Here is a 19,480-nt window from a genome sequence, read left to right on the forward strand (position 1 = left end):
GAGACAAACTAACTTGAGAACAAGTCGTTCTCAAATTGAGGAGGGGGGCAAATAAACTACATCACAACTACTAAAAGAAAGAGCTGCAGACGTACCACTGAACCGTACAAAGAAACATACATTTCTGACATCCGACCACCGTCACGTTGCACAAATTTTTTAAAACTGCTCTCTGAGACGAGAGTAAAATGGCATCTACAAGCAAAAAAAAAAAAAAATACCACAAGATTAGCTAGGTTCACATCGTATTATTGTGATCGATCAGATGCAACATCTTCACGACTCGTGACTGCGGAGCACAGTTTTTTACTTCACAACCCAATAAGTGATAGAAACGAGTAAAACGTAACCAATCAAATCACGTATCCGATTGATTTGTGCAAAACTAAAGGACCGAGCACAAAGACGACGCGTACTCTTCTTACGCTACGTTCGCTCATCCGGAAGTACAAAAATAATTCAAACAGTTGATTTCTTCAGCGACTGATCGATTTATCCATCACACGAGACAGACAAATTTAGCCATCCGTAGATGCTACATGTGCGATCGGTCAGACGTCTGACACGTGTACCTTTCGTACCGGAACTTCAGCGTACCGTGCACCAGCCTAAACAGCTAATCTGCTCACTCTGGGCTGCCCGAACGGTAGCTTACGCATGCAGAGCACGTGACAGGAAATTAGGAAGCTTCCCTGGTCCGTACGCGCCTAAAACCGCTGGAGTTCATCTTGGCCGTTGGGGGTCCTCATCGGACGGTGAGGCTAACTAAACAATCTAAACCCCTTGAACTGACCCGAAACAGGAGTAGCCATGCATCGAGGGAGCAGCTGAGGTGAGAAACACATGAAAAATAATGTCCACCTATTTAAATTATTTTATACTTCGTATAAGTTTTGTCTACAAAAAGAAAGAAAACCCATTCTCTAGGTTTAGGGTTTCGGGCAGGAAATACAGTAGACAGAGATCGAGGACTCACGCCCACTTCCCCTTGTTAATTCATTTTTGGGTTTATTATTATTATTATTATTATTTTTTGAGGTAATTTCTCCTACATCCTGAATATTTGACGTGTTAACTTTAGTCTAACATTTCATGAGCATGTCATCCTCCTTTTTCTTTTCCTTTTTTTTCTCCCCCTTTGTTGAATTTTTTTTTGACAGATATTTAAACAAACCATTGCATGAAGCATAAGAGAGATATATGATAATTAAAGAGGAAAGTGTACGTATGTATAAATCTATCGTATAATTATATTTCTCATCATCTTTTTGATGTCGAATGAGCAGATACATCTGGAGAAAGAAGAAGTAGCATTGCAGCCATGAAGTGACTCTATGACAGTATACCATTACAGGATTCATCGGTGGATCCGGCAAAAGGGGGAAGTACAAATTTTGCTCCATTCGACGAAGATGTATTTGATTTCATAAGCCACAAGAATTCAATCATATTCAAAGAAAAACCTAATGATCAGACGCCAGAATATTCATATCTTTCATCAGAGGCAAGAAAGGATCAATATCTCGATCAGAACCGAGCATGGGTGAGAGTCCAGGCTCAGCGAATCCAGACGGAGGAGAACCAAGGCCTCGAGCTCGTGAGCTTGCTCACATCGTGCGCTGAATCAATTACATCCAACAATTATGCAGCTGTGAACTACATACTCTCCAGACTAGGAGAACTCGCATCCCCAAGAGGAACTCCAATCCAACGACTCTCAGCTTATCTCACCGAAGCACTAGCTCTAAGGTCGGCCAGAGTCTGGCCAGATCTCTTCTCTATCTCTCCACCGAGAGAGATTGTTGACCAAATCAATGATTATAACGACGGCATCGCACTCAGGCTCCTCGATCAAGTGTGCCCCATTCCAAAGTTCCTCCATTTCACTCTAAATGAGAGACTAGCGAGAGCATTTGAAGGACAAGATAAAATACACATCATTGACTTCAGCATTTCGGAAGGCCTTCAGTGGCCAAGCTTTTTTCAGACCCTAGCTTCGAGGCCTCATCCACCAACACATTTGCGCATCACAGGGATCGGCAATTCTAGACAGGATCTTGAAGATACAGGAGCGAGGCTAAAAGCCCTTGCCGAGTCCTTAAACATCCAATTCGAATTCCATCCGGTTATCGATAAACTGGAGGATGTTCGATATTGGATGCTACACGTAAAAGAGAGTTATTCTATTGCAGTGAGTTGCGTACTTCAGCTTCACAAGGTTTTGTATGATGAGAACCGAAGGGCTCTAGCAAACTTATTAGGCCTCATTCGAAGCACAAGACCGTCGATGCTTTTGGTAGCAGAAGAAGAAGAAGATCACAATAGCCCAAGATGGGAAACAAGATTGGCGAACTCTATGAAGTACTATTCTGCAATATTTGATGCGTTGAACTCATGTTTTCGAGGAGAGGATAGTTTGGCACGGATGAAGATAGAAGAGATGTTTGGTAGCAAAGTAAGGAACATCATCGCTTGTGAATCCGTGGAGAGGATAGAGAGACATGAGAAGTTCGATGTGTGGAAAGGCATGATGGAGGGTTGTGGATTTAGGTGTATCGGGTTTGAAGAAAGAGAGGCAATCCGAGCCGAAATGATCCTGAAAATGTATTCAAATAATGGTGATCAGGGTTTTGGCATGGAGAAGAGAGGAGAAGAGTTTTGTGACGCTCTTACACTTAACTGGAATAACCAGGCTCTTTACACTGTTTCGGCATGGGAGCCTGTATCTGATCTACATGGTTTGTAGTTAAAAGTGGAAAGATTTTGTTCATTCCTTTGATTCTTTGTTTTGGGGAACTGATCGAGGACTGATTTAGGAACAAATGTGTATTTAACACCCTATTTCAGTTCTTTAAAGGATTGGATATGTAATCTTTTGGTATACTTTTATTCTTGATCTTGTTTAAGGGATAAATTTGATTTGGGTTTTGAATCTCTTTTGTTTCTTTCTGTGTTTTCCTTTAGTTTTCTTTTTACATGGCATGATAAAATGTTATGATCTTAAATTGAGTGGGGAATATTAGGTTTTAGGTACTCTTCATCTCGAATTCCACAATGGGAAGAACAAGGTGTTAGCATGCGGCTTTAAATGATTCCTTGGATTGCATCTAGTGTTAGCAACACAGAAGAAATGTAATAAGAGGTTGGCAGTAAAACCTTAGAAACTGTTAAGAGATCAACACCTCCTCTTGAGAATTTTTGTAGAAGATTCTTCAATTCTCTCACTTCTCATGAAGTCATTCTAGAATTCTCTTCAAGTTTCTCCCTTTCTCATTGTATCTCTTCCTCCCTTCTCATCGCTTCTCTCTATCTAGTATATTTTCTGTTGGATTTAAATCTAATTAAATCTATTTGTAGGCACATATGTTATATCAGTGTGTGTTGCTATTTTTTAGTTGACCTGCATAAAGTGATCAATCAGGTAATTGGGTATTTAAATATGTCATGGACTAATTATTGTGTAGATACCGGACTGTAATTTTAATTTTATGAGGGACTAAATTAAAAAATTACAAATCTATATAAAGGGATTATGGTCCCTAATCTAAAGGTTACGTTTTTTATTCTCTAATCCCCCATCTAAAGAGATATTCAAGAGACACCTTTCAGATTAGAAGATCAAATCCTAATTAAGATCCGTGCTCAAATAGTTATGGTTTCAGGTATTACTTCCGCTCATTGTTGTTGTTTAATCTCTATGAATTAGTCACGAATAAGTCTAACAAGTGGTATCAGAGCCACCGTGATTAATCTTATGGATCTAAGATGAAGATTAGGGTTTTTTTTATCTTAATTCAGTTTTATTAAGATCTATGCACGTTTGGATCTTGTGCAAACACGAACTGTTGCTTCCAAAATTTGGGTTTTTTAAACGACTATGTCGTTTTCTGATTTGCTGTTCGGATGGATTAAGAAAAGTTTATCTTTTGGCTTGATTTTTCTTTTGGTTGTTTGGATCTAAATTATATTCAAAATCGAAAGCAAGAGATCAATTTATGGAGTCAATCGTCGATTGCCAAGCTCTTTGCCGGCAATGTTCTGCTAGAGGCCTCGCTGTCAATTGGAGATAGTGTTGGACCCTAGAGGGGGTGACTAGGGTCTTAAGGCTATAATTGTGTAATAAAAATAAGGCAAGCAATACATCACAATAATGAACAACAAATGTAAAGGAGATAGAGTGAAAAATCGTTATCCAAGTGACGCGCGATGTGTTAACGAGGTTCGGTCCGTTGACCTATGTCCCCGCTCCCCACTCTCGAGGAGAATCCACTACACAACCCGGTTTGAAAGCCGGAACTTCTTCTACACAACAATCTCCACGAGATCTCACAACTACACAGTTGATCACCACAAGATCACACTCCCACACAGTTGATCTTCACAAGATCAAGCTCTCAACAGTAGTAATGGTGTAAAAACTCTCTCTTTATAATGTCCCTATGGTAAGGAGAAAGATTACACTGAAGCTGGGAAGTAAAACTAAAAACAGAGAAAATCAGGTTTAAAAATTTTGGCTCTCAGTAAAACAGATCTCTGGTTTTTCAAAAGCTTGGGACACTTGAGGAAGAAAGAATATAGAGGGTTTAAATAGGAGAAAATACAGCTATTTAAACCCATACCCTAATCCCCTAAATCCTGGAAAAATCGACGCTGAAATCTGTACCCAAAAAGACCGTTTGAATAAGTGACGGTTGACCGTACAATTTTCACGGTCGACCGCGAGCCAGCTTTGAAACTTGGAAAATTTCCAAAGACTTCTGCGGTCGACCGTGACGATCAACCGTGGGAATTTTCGAGCTCACGGTCGACCGTGGCGATCGACCGTGAAAGTTTCTGCTGCCCACTTAGAAAAGAACTCAGGCGCGATCGACCGTGGCGGTCGATCGTAAACTGACATATGAGAAAACATGTTTAAAAGTTGATTTTCTGATTTTAAAACCCTATTTAAAAATATCAAATAAATTCCAAAAATTATAAAACTTTGGAAAATAATTGTAGACATGATAGTACACATGCTACAAAAATTGGTTTTCAAAAAGGACTTCCCAAATATAAAATATCATCATTTTGTAAAATAATCCAAAACATGAAAATGTGAACATATGAGTTTTGACATTTTAGCTTAATTATGTTTTGAAACAATACAAAATGATTTTGTAGAATTAATAAAAGATGTATATAATGATTGTTAATTCTATAAACTGAGAATACAATATTTTCACAAATACAATAGAAAATAAAACATATGAGTATGTATATAAAAATATATTTGTTTCATATCTAAGTAGTAAAACCAAATCATAATAATAAATATGAAATATGTAATTTCATATTTATAAACATGAAAACCAAAACTTGTGTTGTATATATATATGACTACATATATATACAAGGAAACCAATAAAATGTGTGTGTATATGATATTGAGCTTAACGTACTAACACACATAATATAAAACCTAAACTAAATTACCCAAGCTATCTTGATCTTCAATAAGCTTGACTTGGTAAACTTGCGAATGAAGCTTGAACTTGGATCTTTAACTTGAATTGTATGGCTTCACTCCATAATTCCGCCAACCTCCATTAGATATGATCGTTGAAGCGTAATTCCATCCAACCTCCAACATATTGTTTGCCTAGAATAAATATAAAACACAAACACTAGACAAACAACATTAGTCGTAAATTATTTGTTAAATATTATCAAAACAAGAAGGCCAACAATTTCTCCCTTTTTGATGATGACAAACAATTTATAAAAAAGATATATGCATGAAAGGAAATGAATATACAATATTATAATTATCATGCATATAAACAAAAAAGAATATACTCACAGTATTTCTCCCCCTTTGACAACATCAAAAAGGGGAAAACAAAAGAGTGAGGAGAGCGAAAGCTCCCCCTATCAATATGCATGAGTGAGTATAAAAACAATAATAGAAAAATATAGAGATTGCTTACAGGTAATTCAACACACGACAATCAAGAGTTAAAGATTCCAGTTCATGTGTGTGCATTCACCTAGGTATAAGAGTAGTTTGATTACATATATTGTATGTTTATATTTAAGCTCAATATGTAAACACGACACAAATTTGACGTTTTCTATCATATAAATGATTTTTCATCAAAGTTTTATGAACACTTTTCAAAAATAGTGAGTTTTCACAAACGAAAACTGCTTTTCCAAAAATTCCTTTTCAAACATGTTTATTTTATCATTTAGAAACTTTCCCCAAAGTTTTACTATTTTTAGAATTGATTTGATATTTTTAACGTATTTTCAAAATCAGCCCAAAACCTGTCAATTGCCATGTATCAGTTTGCGGTCGACCGCCAGCAGTTAAATCTCTTACTATAACTTTTTGTTGTTCGTAGTCGACCGTGACGGTCGACCGTGGCTCCATCCAGACACTTTTACGGTCGACCTTCAGCTTTTAAATTGTTTTCTCAGTGTTTTTGTGCTTCGCGGTCGATCGCGAGATTTCCACGGTCGACTGCCGAACTCATTATTGCTTTCTCAACGGCTATATTCTGATTTAAATCTGTGGGGCTATTTTGGTCATTTCAAGTTGGTTTTGACTGATATTTTGAGTGGGTGTAAATACCCCATTGCTATTCTCTTTCAAATAACTAAAAGAGTTTGTTTTTATAATAAGTTTTAACAAGAGATTAAGAGTTGTTTAAGCGCTGCTTAAGCTGATCTGTTCCAAAAGAAGTTTTTTACAACAAGAAGAAGCTTTCAACTCCTATTTGGGATCATCATCTACTGTTCTTCTTGTTTATTGAGAAGTCTTCTAAACTCTTTCTAATATAGCTTATTGATTCATTTTCATATTCTAGCTATATCTTTTGAGTTACACTTTTTCATTCACTGTTATCATACACACTGTATTGAGCTTAATATTCCATACTATATATTATGGGTAGTGGTGTGTGATTTAGTGAGTGTGAGCTTTATTTCGTTCTCATTTGTTGTTGAGAACAAACCATTGTATTTAACATTTATTTGTGAGTATCACTTGTAATACACTTGTGCACCGAGAGAAGTGTGAGGCGAGAGACGGGGTCGAATCCAATAGGAGTGGCGTCGGTTGATGAACCTAGGGAGAGGTTGCATCCGAGCACTTGAGGAGTATTAGGAATCTTGACCCCAAGATTAGTTTGTTTTGATGATAACAAATATTATATGTTGTGTGTATTATGTACTAACATTTATTTTGTAGTATCAGAGTTACATCGATAATTATATTCAAAGAGATACTCAAGACATAAATGAGTTCAAGGCAAAATGAAGCAAAGAAGAAGATATACTTTATTGTCAAAATGTAATTTTATATTTTCTTTGCTTAGAAATTTGTACAAGCCTTGATCACTCACACACATGCACACACATAGTGTTAGAACACACTAACACATGCTTAGTGTGTTGGTTAACAATAGAAATCCCCTATGTTAGCCATTAGAGTTTATAAATATTGGGTGAGTCTTAAAACATTTCATTTACACCCCTTAGAAATTAGAATCTGGAAAAACTCAAAAGACCAAAGTTGTAGGTCTCTTCAAGAGCTTTCCAACAAATCTTAAATCACCTCATTCCGATATCGGATGAGAAAGTTATAGTCAAAATACTAAACAGAAAAATTCCAGAATCTGAGTTTACAGTGTAGTCGACTACTATGCCTTGTAGTCGACTACTGAGCAATTTTCTGACTTCACAGAGTCTGTTTAGACTCAGTGTAGTCGACTACTATGACTTGTAGTCGACTACAAAAGCAGTTTTTCCAGATTTCAGGTTTAAAATAAGTGACTGTTTATAGCCGTTTTGTGGACGTTAATTGGGTTTAAAATTATGTCATTTCAGAGGCTATAAATAGGTTTAAACATCAGAAAACAACAACCAAGTTTTGCACTTGCAAGATCAAACATTTTGTGCATATTCACTCTCTAATTTTCCAGATTTTCATGCTAAGTGTTTAGAAAAAGAGAGTTTCTGATATTGCCTTGGTTTCAATCATTCTTAGAGATTGTATAGACAATATTCAGAGAGTTAAAAGAATCCTAAGCCACTGCAGCACTTCACTACACATTCAAGGCTTATAGGATCAATTGTGTTCTTGCTTCAAAAAGGATTTCTCTCGGGTTTGAGAGGGTTGATCTCTTGGTTTAGAGATTGGGTGGCAATTGGCATGGTCTTGTCAATTGGTATTGCAATTTGCATGGTCTTACAAATTGGTCAGGTTTGTTTTTGATTTTGTAAGGTTTTAAAATCATAGTGGAAATTCGATGGTTCCAACTACAACTACTGGAAGTGTAGGATGAAGATCTACCTTCAATCGATAGGATTTGATCTCTGGAACATAGTGGAGTCTGATTACAACAAGCCTACTACTCCATATTCTGAATGGACATTGGTGGAAAGGACAAATGCGAATCTTGACGCCAAGGCAATGAATGCATTGTTTTGCGCAATGGATAAGAATGAATTCAACCGCGTGTCTACTTCCAACACTGCACATCAAATCTGGCACACACTTGAGGTAACCCACGAAGGAACTTCTAAGGTTAAAGACTCAAAAATTTCTGTTTTAGTGCACAGGTTTGAAATGTTCAAGATGAAAGACAAGGAGACAATTGGTGAAATGTTCACAAGGTTCACCGACATCATCAACTCCCTAATTGCATTAGGAAAGGTCTACACACAAGTGGAGATGGTTAGGAAAATCCTCCGGGCTCTTACTTCGGATTGGGAAAAGAAGACTACCGCAATAGAGGAAGCCAACGATCTATCCACATTGACAATAGAAAATTTGATAGGGAATTTGATGGCATACGAGGTGCAACTTGAAGATCGGAAAAAGGATAATGAAGATAAGAACAAGAAGGTTCTTGCTTTCCAAGCATCTACTGATGATGAGGATTCCGATGACGAAGAAGAGTTTGAAATAATCACACGCAAATTCAGAAAATTCTTGAAGAAAGGTAAGTTCTCTTCTAGTAAATTCAAAGATACTAACAAAGTCACTTGTTTTGGTTGTAATAAGCCAGGACACTACAAGAAAGATTGTCCCCTACAACAAAAGTTAAAGTCAAAGTCTTCTAACAATTTCAACGGGTTCACAAAGAACAAGAATGAACAAGTGAAGAACAAAAAAAAGAAAGCTTTGTCGATAACATGGGATGAAAGTGACCAGTCATCTTCAGATGAAGAAGAGGAAAAAGAAGATCATCAAGCGAATATGTGCTTTATAGCAAATGAATCTGATGATGATCAAGTAAGTAATCATGATGAGTTACTTGACGCATTTAACGAATTATTTTTGAAATACAAGCAACTAAATTCTTCTTTTAAAATATTAAAAAATGAAAATGAAAATTTGAATAACACTTTAGTCTCTCCTTATGCTTCACAAATAGAAGATCTTAAAGAGAAGAATAAAGAGTTATTTTCTGAAAATTACAAGTTATCTAGTAACAATCAACTTCTTAAAAAAGAATGTGATTTCTTTAAAGTTCGTATTTCAAATTTGGATGATAATGTTAAAAGTCTTAAAACCAAATATGAAACTATATTAATGAATGTAGGTAAATTTAACAAAGGAAAAGAGAATCTAGATAATCTACTTTCTTATCAATTACCTGCTAAGAGTAAACAAGGATTAGGATATGTTTCTAACTCCAGTAATGAGAAAACATACTCTTCTATGCAAAAGAAAAATTATGCTTATTTATATTCTAAATTTGTGAAAAGTAATTATCATGCACATAGTGATACATCTATGCATGCTAGTTCTAAGGTATTTTCACATAATGATAGAAAAATGCATATGAAGAAAGTTGCATGTAAGAATATTTTAAAATCCAACTACATTTGGGTTCCTAAAAATGCATGTTTAAGTGATAGAAAGATATACTTATCAAATTACAAAAAGGATATTTGTGATTCTAAAAACTATCTTTCATACAATGTAGGTAAACCAAATTCTTATTTTGATGATAACAAATATTATATGTTGTGTGTATTATGTGCTAACATTTATTTTGTAGTATCAGAGTTACATCGACAATTATATTCAAAGAGATACTCAAGACATAAATGAGTTCAAGGCAAAATGAAGCAAAGAAGAAGATATACTTTATTGTCAAAATGTAATTTTATATTTTCTTTGCTTAGAAATTTGTACAAGCCTTGATCACTCACACACATGCACACACATAGTGTTAGAACACACTAACACATGCTTAGTGTGTTGGTTAACAATAGAAATCCCCTATGTTAGCCATTAGAGTTTATAAATATTGGGTGAGTCTTAAAACATTTCATTTACACCCCTTAGAAATTAGAATCTGGAAAAACTCAAAAGACCAAAGTTGTAGGTCTCTTCAAGAGCTTTCCAACAAATCTTAAATCACCTCATTCCGATATCGGATGAGAAAGTTATAGTCAAAATACTAAACAGAAAAATTCCAGAATCTGAGTTTACAGTGTAGTCGACTACTATGCCTTGTAGTCGACTACTGAGCAATTTTCTGACTTCACAGAGTCTGTTTAGACTCAGTGTAGTCGACTACTATGACTTGTAGTCGACTACAAAAGCAGTTTTTCCAGATTTCAGGTTTAAAATAAGTGACTGTTTATAGCCGTTTTGTGGACGTTAATTGGGTTTAAAATTATGTCATTTCAGAGGCTATAAATAGGTTTAAACATCAGAAAACAAGCACCAAGTTTTACACTTGCAAGATCAAACATTTTGTGCATATTCACTCTCTAATTTTCCAGATTTTCATGCTAAGTGTTTAGAAAAAGAGAGTTTCTGATATTGCCTTGGTTTCAATCATTCTTAGAGATTGTATAGGCAATATTCAGAGAGTTAAAAGAATCCTAAGCCACTGCAGCACTTCACTACACATTCAAGGCTTACAGTATAAATCCTTGTGTTTGCGTATGCAATTTTCTGTGATTGTCTACACATTGGTTTGATCTTTCTTACTCTTTGTGATATTATTTTATTGAAATTTAAAGTTTCCGCATTAGATTTCATAAACACTATTCAACCCCCCTTCTAGTGTTTGAGTGCCATTGCAGCGATCCTACAAGGAGGAGGACACGGGCTAGATTCCTACACTTAGTATGTAAAGTGTGATTGCATAGTGTTTGTGGTGAGAGAGTTTTCGGTAAACTTATAAACCGAGTGTGTAGAAGTTCCGGCTTCCAAACCGGATTGTGATAGTGGAGATCTCCTCGAGGTAAGGAGCGGGGACGTAGGTCGTGGTGACCGAACCTTGTAAACATATCGTGTGTTTATGTTTTGCTTAGCGTATATTTTATTTGTGGCTATTCATATCATTCTTGCTCATATCTATCTCATATCATTCTTACAAGAATAAATTAATCAATATAATTTTATTTAGAATTTAATCGGGATTAGATTTGCATAAGACCCTAATCACCCCCCCTTTAGGGTCTAACACGCGGGTGTCTGAGTATTTCGGCCACGCCGAGACACCCGCGAGTGTCTGCAACCCGAAAAAAGCTGATTTTAGCTGTTTTTGGCGGTTTTTCGACCGTTAACCGTCTAGATTTGCTCCAACTGATAAAATATCATCCATGAATATGGTTAACTGGTTATAATTGAGAATAAGAGGGAATCTGCCGTTCTTATCTGAAAACAGAGGCCCCGAAGCCTATAAATACAGCCCCAGGGTCTTTATTTTTTCAGATCTGGAATTCTCGATCGTTGACGAAGCCCTGCCGAACTGAGGACTGAAGAGCCATGAATTTTAGAAAGGAGGAGGAGATATCAGTGAATTCTTTGGCATAAATAAGAGGAGTTTGTCAGATCTGCAGCCCTGTTCTTTCCCTGTAGATTGCCCCTTTGCGGTGATCTCGAGAAGAGTGATTATCTCACTGTTGCTGAGATAATTGCTTCGGTTTCTTGATTCCTTCGTGAATCAACGAAGCTCCGGATCTGATCTGATTATTTGGTGATCCACGGATGTTAACATCCCCGTCAGTGGCAAAGATCTTACGCAAGCAGCGGGCGATAAACACCCATTGCGTTTGTTTGAAGGAGATTGTAATTTTAATTTCATTGTGTAAAGGTCTTATAAAAAGACCGATCTTTTTTTAAACTTGTTGTAACGACTGAAGTTGTAATAAGTTATACAATGAAAAAATCGATTTTCCACCCAAACAAGCTGGCGACCATAGTAGGAGCCAACTGCCTCTCTGCAGAGGCTGTCGTGACGCAACCGGCGATCAAGATCCCGGTGAACGAAGAGGTCGAACACGAATTCAGCCAGCAGAAGTTAGAAGAATATCTCTCTTCCTCCTCTTCCAGATCCGCCTCTCCCCGTAGGCGCAGGAAGACATCCTCTTCCAGGAACGCTTACTAGACTTCATGCTCAAAGATCCAAGATCCTCTCACCGCCACCGCACTTACACCTCGCGACGCCCCTCCAGCGTCCAACGAGGTCCAAGCTGTAGATCTGGGTCTCCCCTCTAGCAAAATCTTAGCTGGTAAAGACGTGCCAACTCTGTCGAAGAGAGCGCGCTAATGATCAAGCCAACGCCTTGCGCGTCAACTGGCCAAGGCTTTGGAGCCAATTGACGGGATCCGCTATGACGTGAATCTGAAATCTAGGCAGCACTGAGAACAACAACAGTGAGCAAACAACCCCTCTTCCAAAGCAGAGAAGAATGAATGGGTCCGCGTCAAAAGGACCCGCTCTACCCTTGAGGAACGAATCCGGAAGCGTCGCGCATTGCTCGCGTACACCCAAGTCCTTTTGCAAAAAGCAAAAGAAATGTAGAAGGAAGAGGCGGTTAAAAAGTCGCCTAAGCACAAACGGGTGTGGGTGCCTAAGGCAAAGTCAGCGTCTAAGGAAAAAGTGGACGAAGTCACCATTCGGTCTTCGTCAACTTTAGATCTCATTTCCCCTATCCCCGTACTTACGACGGAGCCATACAGTGCGTAGATCTCACCAAATTCAGAGTTTTTCTGAAAGACCGCCTTGGTCCTCTCCCCGAAGATCGAGGTAAAGCACCTGTGAAGGAGCGATTGGGGCCATTGAAAGGTTCCTAAACAACAAATTAAGCTGGGGGTCATACTAATCCCCCTAATAACAACAAAGGGAAAGCCCCTATGACCGACCGTATCGGATTGCGAGTCGAAGTTAAGAGCCTGTTAGAGTTTTATGCTCACGAAGGCGTAAGTCTGAACGCATGACTCTTGGAGACGCTAATGAAGTGTCATATCCCATGAGGGAAACAGGTTCGTCCGATGATGACATTATACCTGGGAAGTCGTGCCAACACACGATGAGTTGTTCCGATCATAAGATCGACGAGTTGTACTATCGGGCTGGGGGTGTGAATAAATCCCAAAAAAGAAATACCCGAGAAACGGACTCTCACTGTCTATGCACCAAAATTATTAGGGCAGTATTATCAGCATGTAGCTGCTCTAAGATTGCTCCGCAGAGGGTCTCAGTATTCAAGAGGATTTCCACTGAAATGTCGAATACCAAGCTAAGGCGTCTCCATAAGAGAAGGTCGGTTGTTCAAAAGGACGAACTCCTGGAGGTAACCATCAACATTGTCGACAAGGGAAAGTCTGTGAGGGGTACAAATGGTTCAAATCCCAATTTCTCTCTAAGAAGAGAAGTCAGTTCGGGAATCGCCCAACGAATATCTCGGCTCCAGCTAGAAGCCGTCGAATATAGCAATTACCCGAAAATCCACGAATGAATCCATTCCGATGACGAACTCTTAGACTCTTGTTTTGCAATTGCCTCCAACAACACAATGTCTAGCGATGGGCAAGCTCGGGAAGTGTTTATGATCAACACTGAGAAAATGACCAAAATCATCGAGGACGCTTTGGCTAAGCAAAAAAAGAACTTTAAGTTCGAATTGAAAATGGTCATGATACGGATGAAGGAAGAGCATGACCAACAAATCCGAGTTTTATTGAATCAGATAGTTGAATCTAGTTGTCACAACGATATTAGCCAATCAGTTAATGATTCAGATGGGAATGAACACCTTAATACTGATAACCCTCTCGTTGATCAAAACACTAGGGATGGCCCCACTGAGAACAACAACACTGGGGGTGGCCATATTATTCCTCTCAGAAATTGTCCAAAACAAGATATAGATGAGGATAAAAAGATGAAGGATCTCGAGAGAAAAATCGACGCTCTGATGCCTGCTCATAAGGTGAAGAAGACAGGGATTCCGTGTCCTTACCCAAGAGAGTGGGATTCGATCCCGTATCCGGTAAAGTTCAACCTGATCAACTTCACACCGTTCGACGGGAAGGGCTCACACACTCAACATTTGATCTATTTCAAATCCCACTTGGGTATGATTTCTGGCAACAAAGCCTTTATGGTTCGGTCATTCGTTGGTACCCTCCGCGGGCCTACTTTCCATTGGTACCACCATCTCAAGCCTGGAAACATCAACAACTCGGAAGACCTGGAGAGCCTGTTCCTCGCTTACTTCTCTGATGATGATGCCGAGGTGTCAATCAGGACACTCTTCGATGAGAAATAGGAAGACGAAGAGACGGTCGACGACTTCATCAAACATTTCCGAAATAAGATAATGAATTGCCGAGATCCGATCACGAAGGACTTCATCCTTCAAACATGTCATAACAACCTATCTATTAAGATATTGGAAGTTATGGGAGTCGCACCGTCCAACACTTGGAAAGACTTGAAGGTGCACGGTGAACAAGCCGAACGCTTCCTCAGAAGGAAGAAGACCGAAAGAAGGTGAACAAGCCGAACGCTTCCTCAGAAGGAAGAAGACCGAAAGAAGCCAGCAGTCAATGCTTGTGGTTCCTGGTGATAATTATCACACGTCACAATAACAACCTCAAAAGCAGCAAAGGACTCTAGATCTAAGACTCCAAAAAGAGTATTCCTTCAAGGATGAAGATGTTCCAGCTATTTTTGAATCCCTCCTTGAGAACAACAAGATCAAGCTACCACCTATCAGAAATCAAGAGGAAGCTGACAATATCTCGGATCCAAAGTACTGTGCGTATCACAGGAGGATCCTTCATCCCACCAAGGATTGCTTTACTCTCAAAAATAGCAGCCAAACCTTAGTTGAAGCCGGCGTCATAACGCTCAATTAAGTCGAATGAAAACTCCGACAAGTATAAGAGTATAAACTGCTCCTTTTGATACTCCGAAGAGTATACGAGTATAAACTGCTCCTCAAAACTCCAACCGGTATATGAGTCTAAACTATTTCCTTTCTTTCAAGGGAAGTTCCTAGAGAGTGCTATGCCTGGTATTCTTAAGGATAACTCGATCATTCAACTGAATACAATGATAAACCCAATTTCGTAAAGAAAGCTGGGGGTAGATGATTCATGTAACGGGAAGTTCCCGGAAGAATATTAAATATAATATTCTTAGGGATATCTTGATCATTACAAGCAAAGTGATAAACACTAAGCTCCCACTTAAACTCCCGCTACGTCTGTGCACTCAACACTCTCATTGTTAGAGTCCGGACATAGTACTCAGGATTTTAATCTTCTGTTTATTAATAATTGTCAAACCCCTCTATGTTAAGTATTTGTCACTTAACACTAGGAATCCCCTTTGAGTGATTTGTATGAATCAACACTCCCACTATAATTTGTACTCCCACTCTCACTGTTCACTTGGTCAAACCTTCCTATAGTTAGGACCACAACCGAAATCCCCTCTCGATTCCTTCAATGAACGAGAGGTCCACAAATTGAGCGATCAAACCTATTAAAGTTAGGATTATCTCAAAACTCCCCGCTTGGTCAAACCTTTAAACAGTTAGGACCACAACCAAAATCCCCTCTCGATTTCTTCAATGAACGAGAGGTCCAGGATTGTCTCAAAACTCTCCGCTTGGACAAACCTTTAAACAGTTAGGACCACAACCAAAATCCCCTCTCGATTCCTTCAATGAACGAGAGGTCCACAAACTGAGCGATCAAACCTATAAAAGTTAGGATTGTCTCAAATCCCCGCTCAGTCAAACCTGTAGACAGTTAGGGCCAAAATCAAAATTCTATTTCGATGAACGAAAGACTTTCACTTTTTCCCCTTCGGTCAAACCTATAAAAGTTAGGACTAGAGTCAGAATTTCATTTTCGAATCAGGTAACCAATCCTATTGTTTGGTGGAAAATTTGAAGTAAAAAAAGAAATGAAGGAAAATTGATTTGTATTCCTTTAATCTCAGTTACAATTAGATTTCCTGATTACAAAAGAGAGGAGAATGATCTGGATTCTCCCCTTTGTTTAAAATTGGGTTCTTCACGGTAGCGATGGAGTGCATCCTTCGAATGCTCGCGTCTAATTTGCTCTCCGTTGACGACCCGAATATCTCAATTCACTAGAACAGCTGACTTGTGTGGTTGAACTGATCAAGAACTCTTGACGAGCTTTGTAACTCAGAGCGAGTGACGAACTCCGGTGAAAAAGAGTTGTTTGAATCGAAAATAATGTGATTGAGAAGCTAAGTATCTAGTATCTGGAAATCTTTGGTTGTTAAAGATTGTTGCCTCCTGATTTTCTCCTCTTCAGAACCTGATCTCCAAAATTCGATCCCAAACTCTGTTGAGTGTGTTGATATTTATAGGGGAATTAGAGATGTAACTGCCCCCATAATCCGCGCTTGTATGGGGGTTTAGTTGCCCTATTAATCGGGTATAACAACCCACTTAAGCCACTCCCCAGATCGTGGGTGAACAGTGGTTTTCTCAAAACCGTATGGATCGTGTTTGAACGAGTCAACGTCTTGACTTGCGTTCTGGGTATGATCTTGCGTCTAAACGCAGTATCTGGAGTCGCGTTTGTAGCGATATGGAGCTGCGTTGGCAGCGGCTTTAGAGCTGCGTTTGCAGCGGCTGTAGAGCTGCGTTTGCAGCTATATGGAGCTGCGTTGGCAGCAGCTGTAAAGCTACGTTTGCAGCGGCTGTAGAACTGCGTTTGTAGTGATATGGAGCTGCGTTGGCAGCGGCTGTAGAACCGCGGATGTAGTGATTGCGTTGACATTGGAAATTACTTGTGTTTTAATTGCAAGGACGAATTCTGCTTCTTGGTTTGAAGAAATCATTGCATTGTAATCTCTTCTTGATCCATAGGAGAATCCTCTGACACTACCACAAAATAGGTATACGGGGACGGTTCGTTGGGGACGGTTTAAAACCGTCCCCTTAGCTATCTAAGGAAACGGTTTTGTGACGGTTGTAACCGTCACAATAGAGTCTAAGCCAACAATTTAAAATAAAGTGTTGTGCTTGAATTAGTTTTGGGAATAATTTCTGTAATTAGGCTAAAGGCACGGTTTTATCTTGGGCTTTATGGTGGCCCCTAAACTAAACACTTATCTTTTTCTCTCGTATTTACTAGCCGCTCTTCACCCGATCCTCAACAACAAATCCTCGAACCCTTCTCGCTCTAGGGTTTTCTCGCCGTCGTCTCTTGGACTAAACGAAAGCCGCCGTCTCTCATCCTCTGCTCGAACTTCCCGCACATCTGTACGCCGACCTCGATGGTGTCGAAATCCTCCAGAGCTCATTTTCACGGGAAAGCAGCTCGAGGATGGCCGGACCCTGGCTGATTACAACATACAGAAGGAGTCGACTCTCCACCTCGTCCTCCGTCTCCGTGGTGGCGCCAAGAAGATGACTTAAAAATTCACTCTCCAATGGTTAAACAAGAGGGCGCTATCTCCGGCTTCTTCTTCATTCAAAAATCAGAATTCGATCGAGGCTTCACCCAGGGTTAGGGTTTGAGAGTTCAGAGCCAAAGGTCAGGTATTTTATTTTATTACACTTTAATCTATTGTTTGTGAAAACAAACTCCAGGGTTTTGGTTTCTTTCAAAGTATTTCCCTTTGCAAATTTCAAAATTAATAATTGGAATTCTGAACTCCAGGGTTTTGGTTTCTTTCAAAGTATTTCCCTTTGCAAATTTCAAAATTAATAATTGGAATTCTGCGTGAGATAAAAGAGAGAAATCCTTTGCAAATTTCAAAATTAATAATTGGAATTCTGCGTGAGATAAAAGAGAGAAATTTTCCTCCTTTCTCGGGAACTTCTTGTTTAATTTTTGTTGTTTTCGTTTGTAATTCCCAAATTGTGAAAATCTAGGGTTTTATTTTCGTTCAAATTGTTTTCATATTTTGCAATTTTTAGGGTAGAGTCGTAACGAGAAAGTTATTCTCTTTTCCTTATATTTTTCAGAACTTTTCCTTTATTCTTTTCAATTTCTTTTCAAATGATTCCAAACCTGTAAAGATCGCTTCTTTAGAAGAAAATGTTGTAGATTTCTGTTGGAATTTGTATTTTTTAACTGTTTTAGGGTTCATCAATCATGCCCGCCCTTCCATTTCCCCCAAATTAGAGTTTGGAATTTCTTCCTTTCTTGACATTTTGATGTTTAATGGTTTCTTTTTAATATCAGGAACCACTGAAACCTTCCTCCTGAGATAGAAGCTAAAAATGGTGGTGCCTCCTTCATTGCAGAGACCATGACTAAAGAGAAATAAAAGTTAGTCGTAGCTCGAGAGGAATAAAAGCTTGAGGTCAAGTTGGAACGTGACTTCATGTTGGACAAGTTGGACGAGCTGCTCACACAACAAAGCCGGCTCTAGCCTGAAATTTTGCTTGAGAGAATGGATGACATTGCTGCAGTAAGCATTTTATAATCCTTCTTCTACTTTCGTTTCCCTTTTATAACTGACTGCGGTTATATCAAGACATTGCAGTAAAACAAAAGTTGAAGAAGAAGAAGGTAGTCCGAAATAAGAAGATGCTCTTAAAGGGAAGAAGGGTCATAAGAGGAAGGTTGCTAGCTAGGAGTGCTTCAAGGTTCAAAGTTCAACAATGTAAGTTATAATTAGTTTGCACTGTCACTTAAACAAGTGATACTTAAACAAGTGATATTGTGAGTTGTGAACTAGTGATATTTTGAATTCTCTTGTTATGTAGATGATGGTTTGCCTGACTAATCAAATTAGTAGTTATATTTCAAAGTTTGGATGCCCAAGATTTTAAGCTACACTTTTTCTGTTAAGAAAACTAAATTGGTAGTTATATTTCAAAGTTTGGATGCCCAAGATGTTAACTTACACTTTTTCCCCCCAAAAAAAAACTAAACAGAAAATTACACATGTTAAAACTTTTAACTTGATCTTTTTGTCATTAGACTGTAAGGCTCACTCTCCAGGAAACTAGACTCCTTAGTGTGTGGGCTTTGGGCAACTTCTGGTTTTTCTGTCTGGTGCAAAATGTCCAAAAAAATACTCCATGATAGTATAGTTTGTTCATATCTTGACCGTGAATGGAAAAAATACAGCTATCAATGGATGTAAACCAAATGATTTCTCTAATCATAGGTTCAAATTTCTGAAGTTTAGTGAAATAACATAGTGTTTTGTATTCCGTCTTAGACAAAAATGGG

At 38.5% G+C, this 19,480-nt stretch overlaps 1 protein-coding gene across 1 annotated transcript; it reads left to right on the plus strand.

The window, feature by feature from the left end:
- Positions 1,331-2,919, plus strand: LOC109834799 (scarecrow-like protein 28; the record flags this gene model as incomplete). Its single annotated transcript, XM_020402817.1, has 1 exon — positions 1,331-2,919. A coding segment is annotated over one exon (1,416 nt), but the record flags the coding sequence as incomplete, so codon positions are not given.

The sequence above is a fragment of the Asparagus officinalis genome, chromosome 1 (genome assembly GCF_001876935.1).
Source record: "Asparagus officinalis chromosome 1, Aspof.V1, whole genome shotgun sequence".
Taxonomy (NCBI): Eukaryota; Viridiplantae; Streptophyta; class Magnoliopsida; order Asparagales; family Asparagaceae; genus Asparagus; species Asparagus officinalis.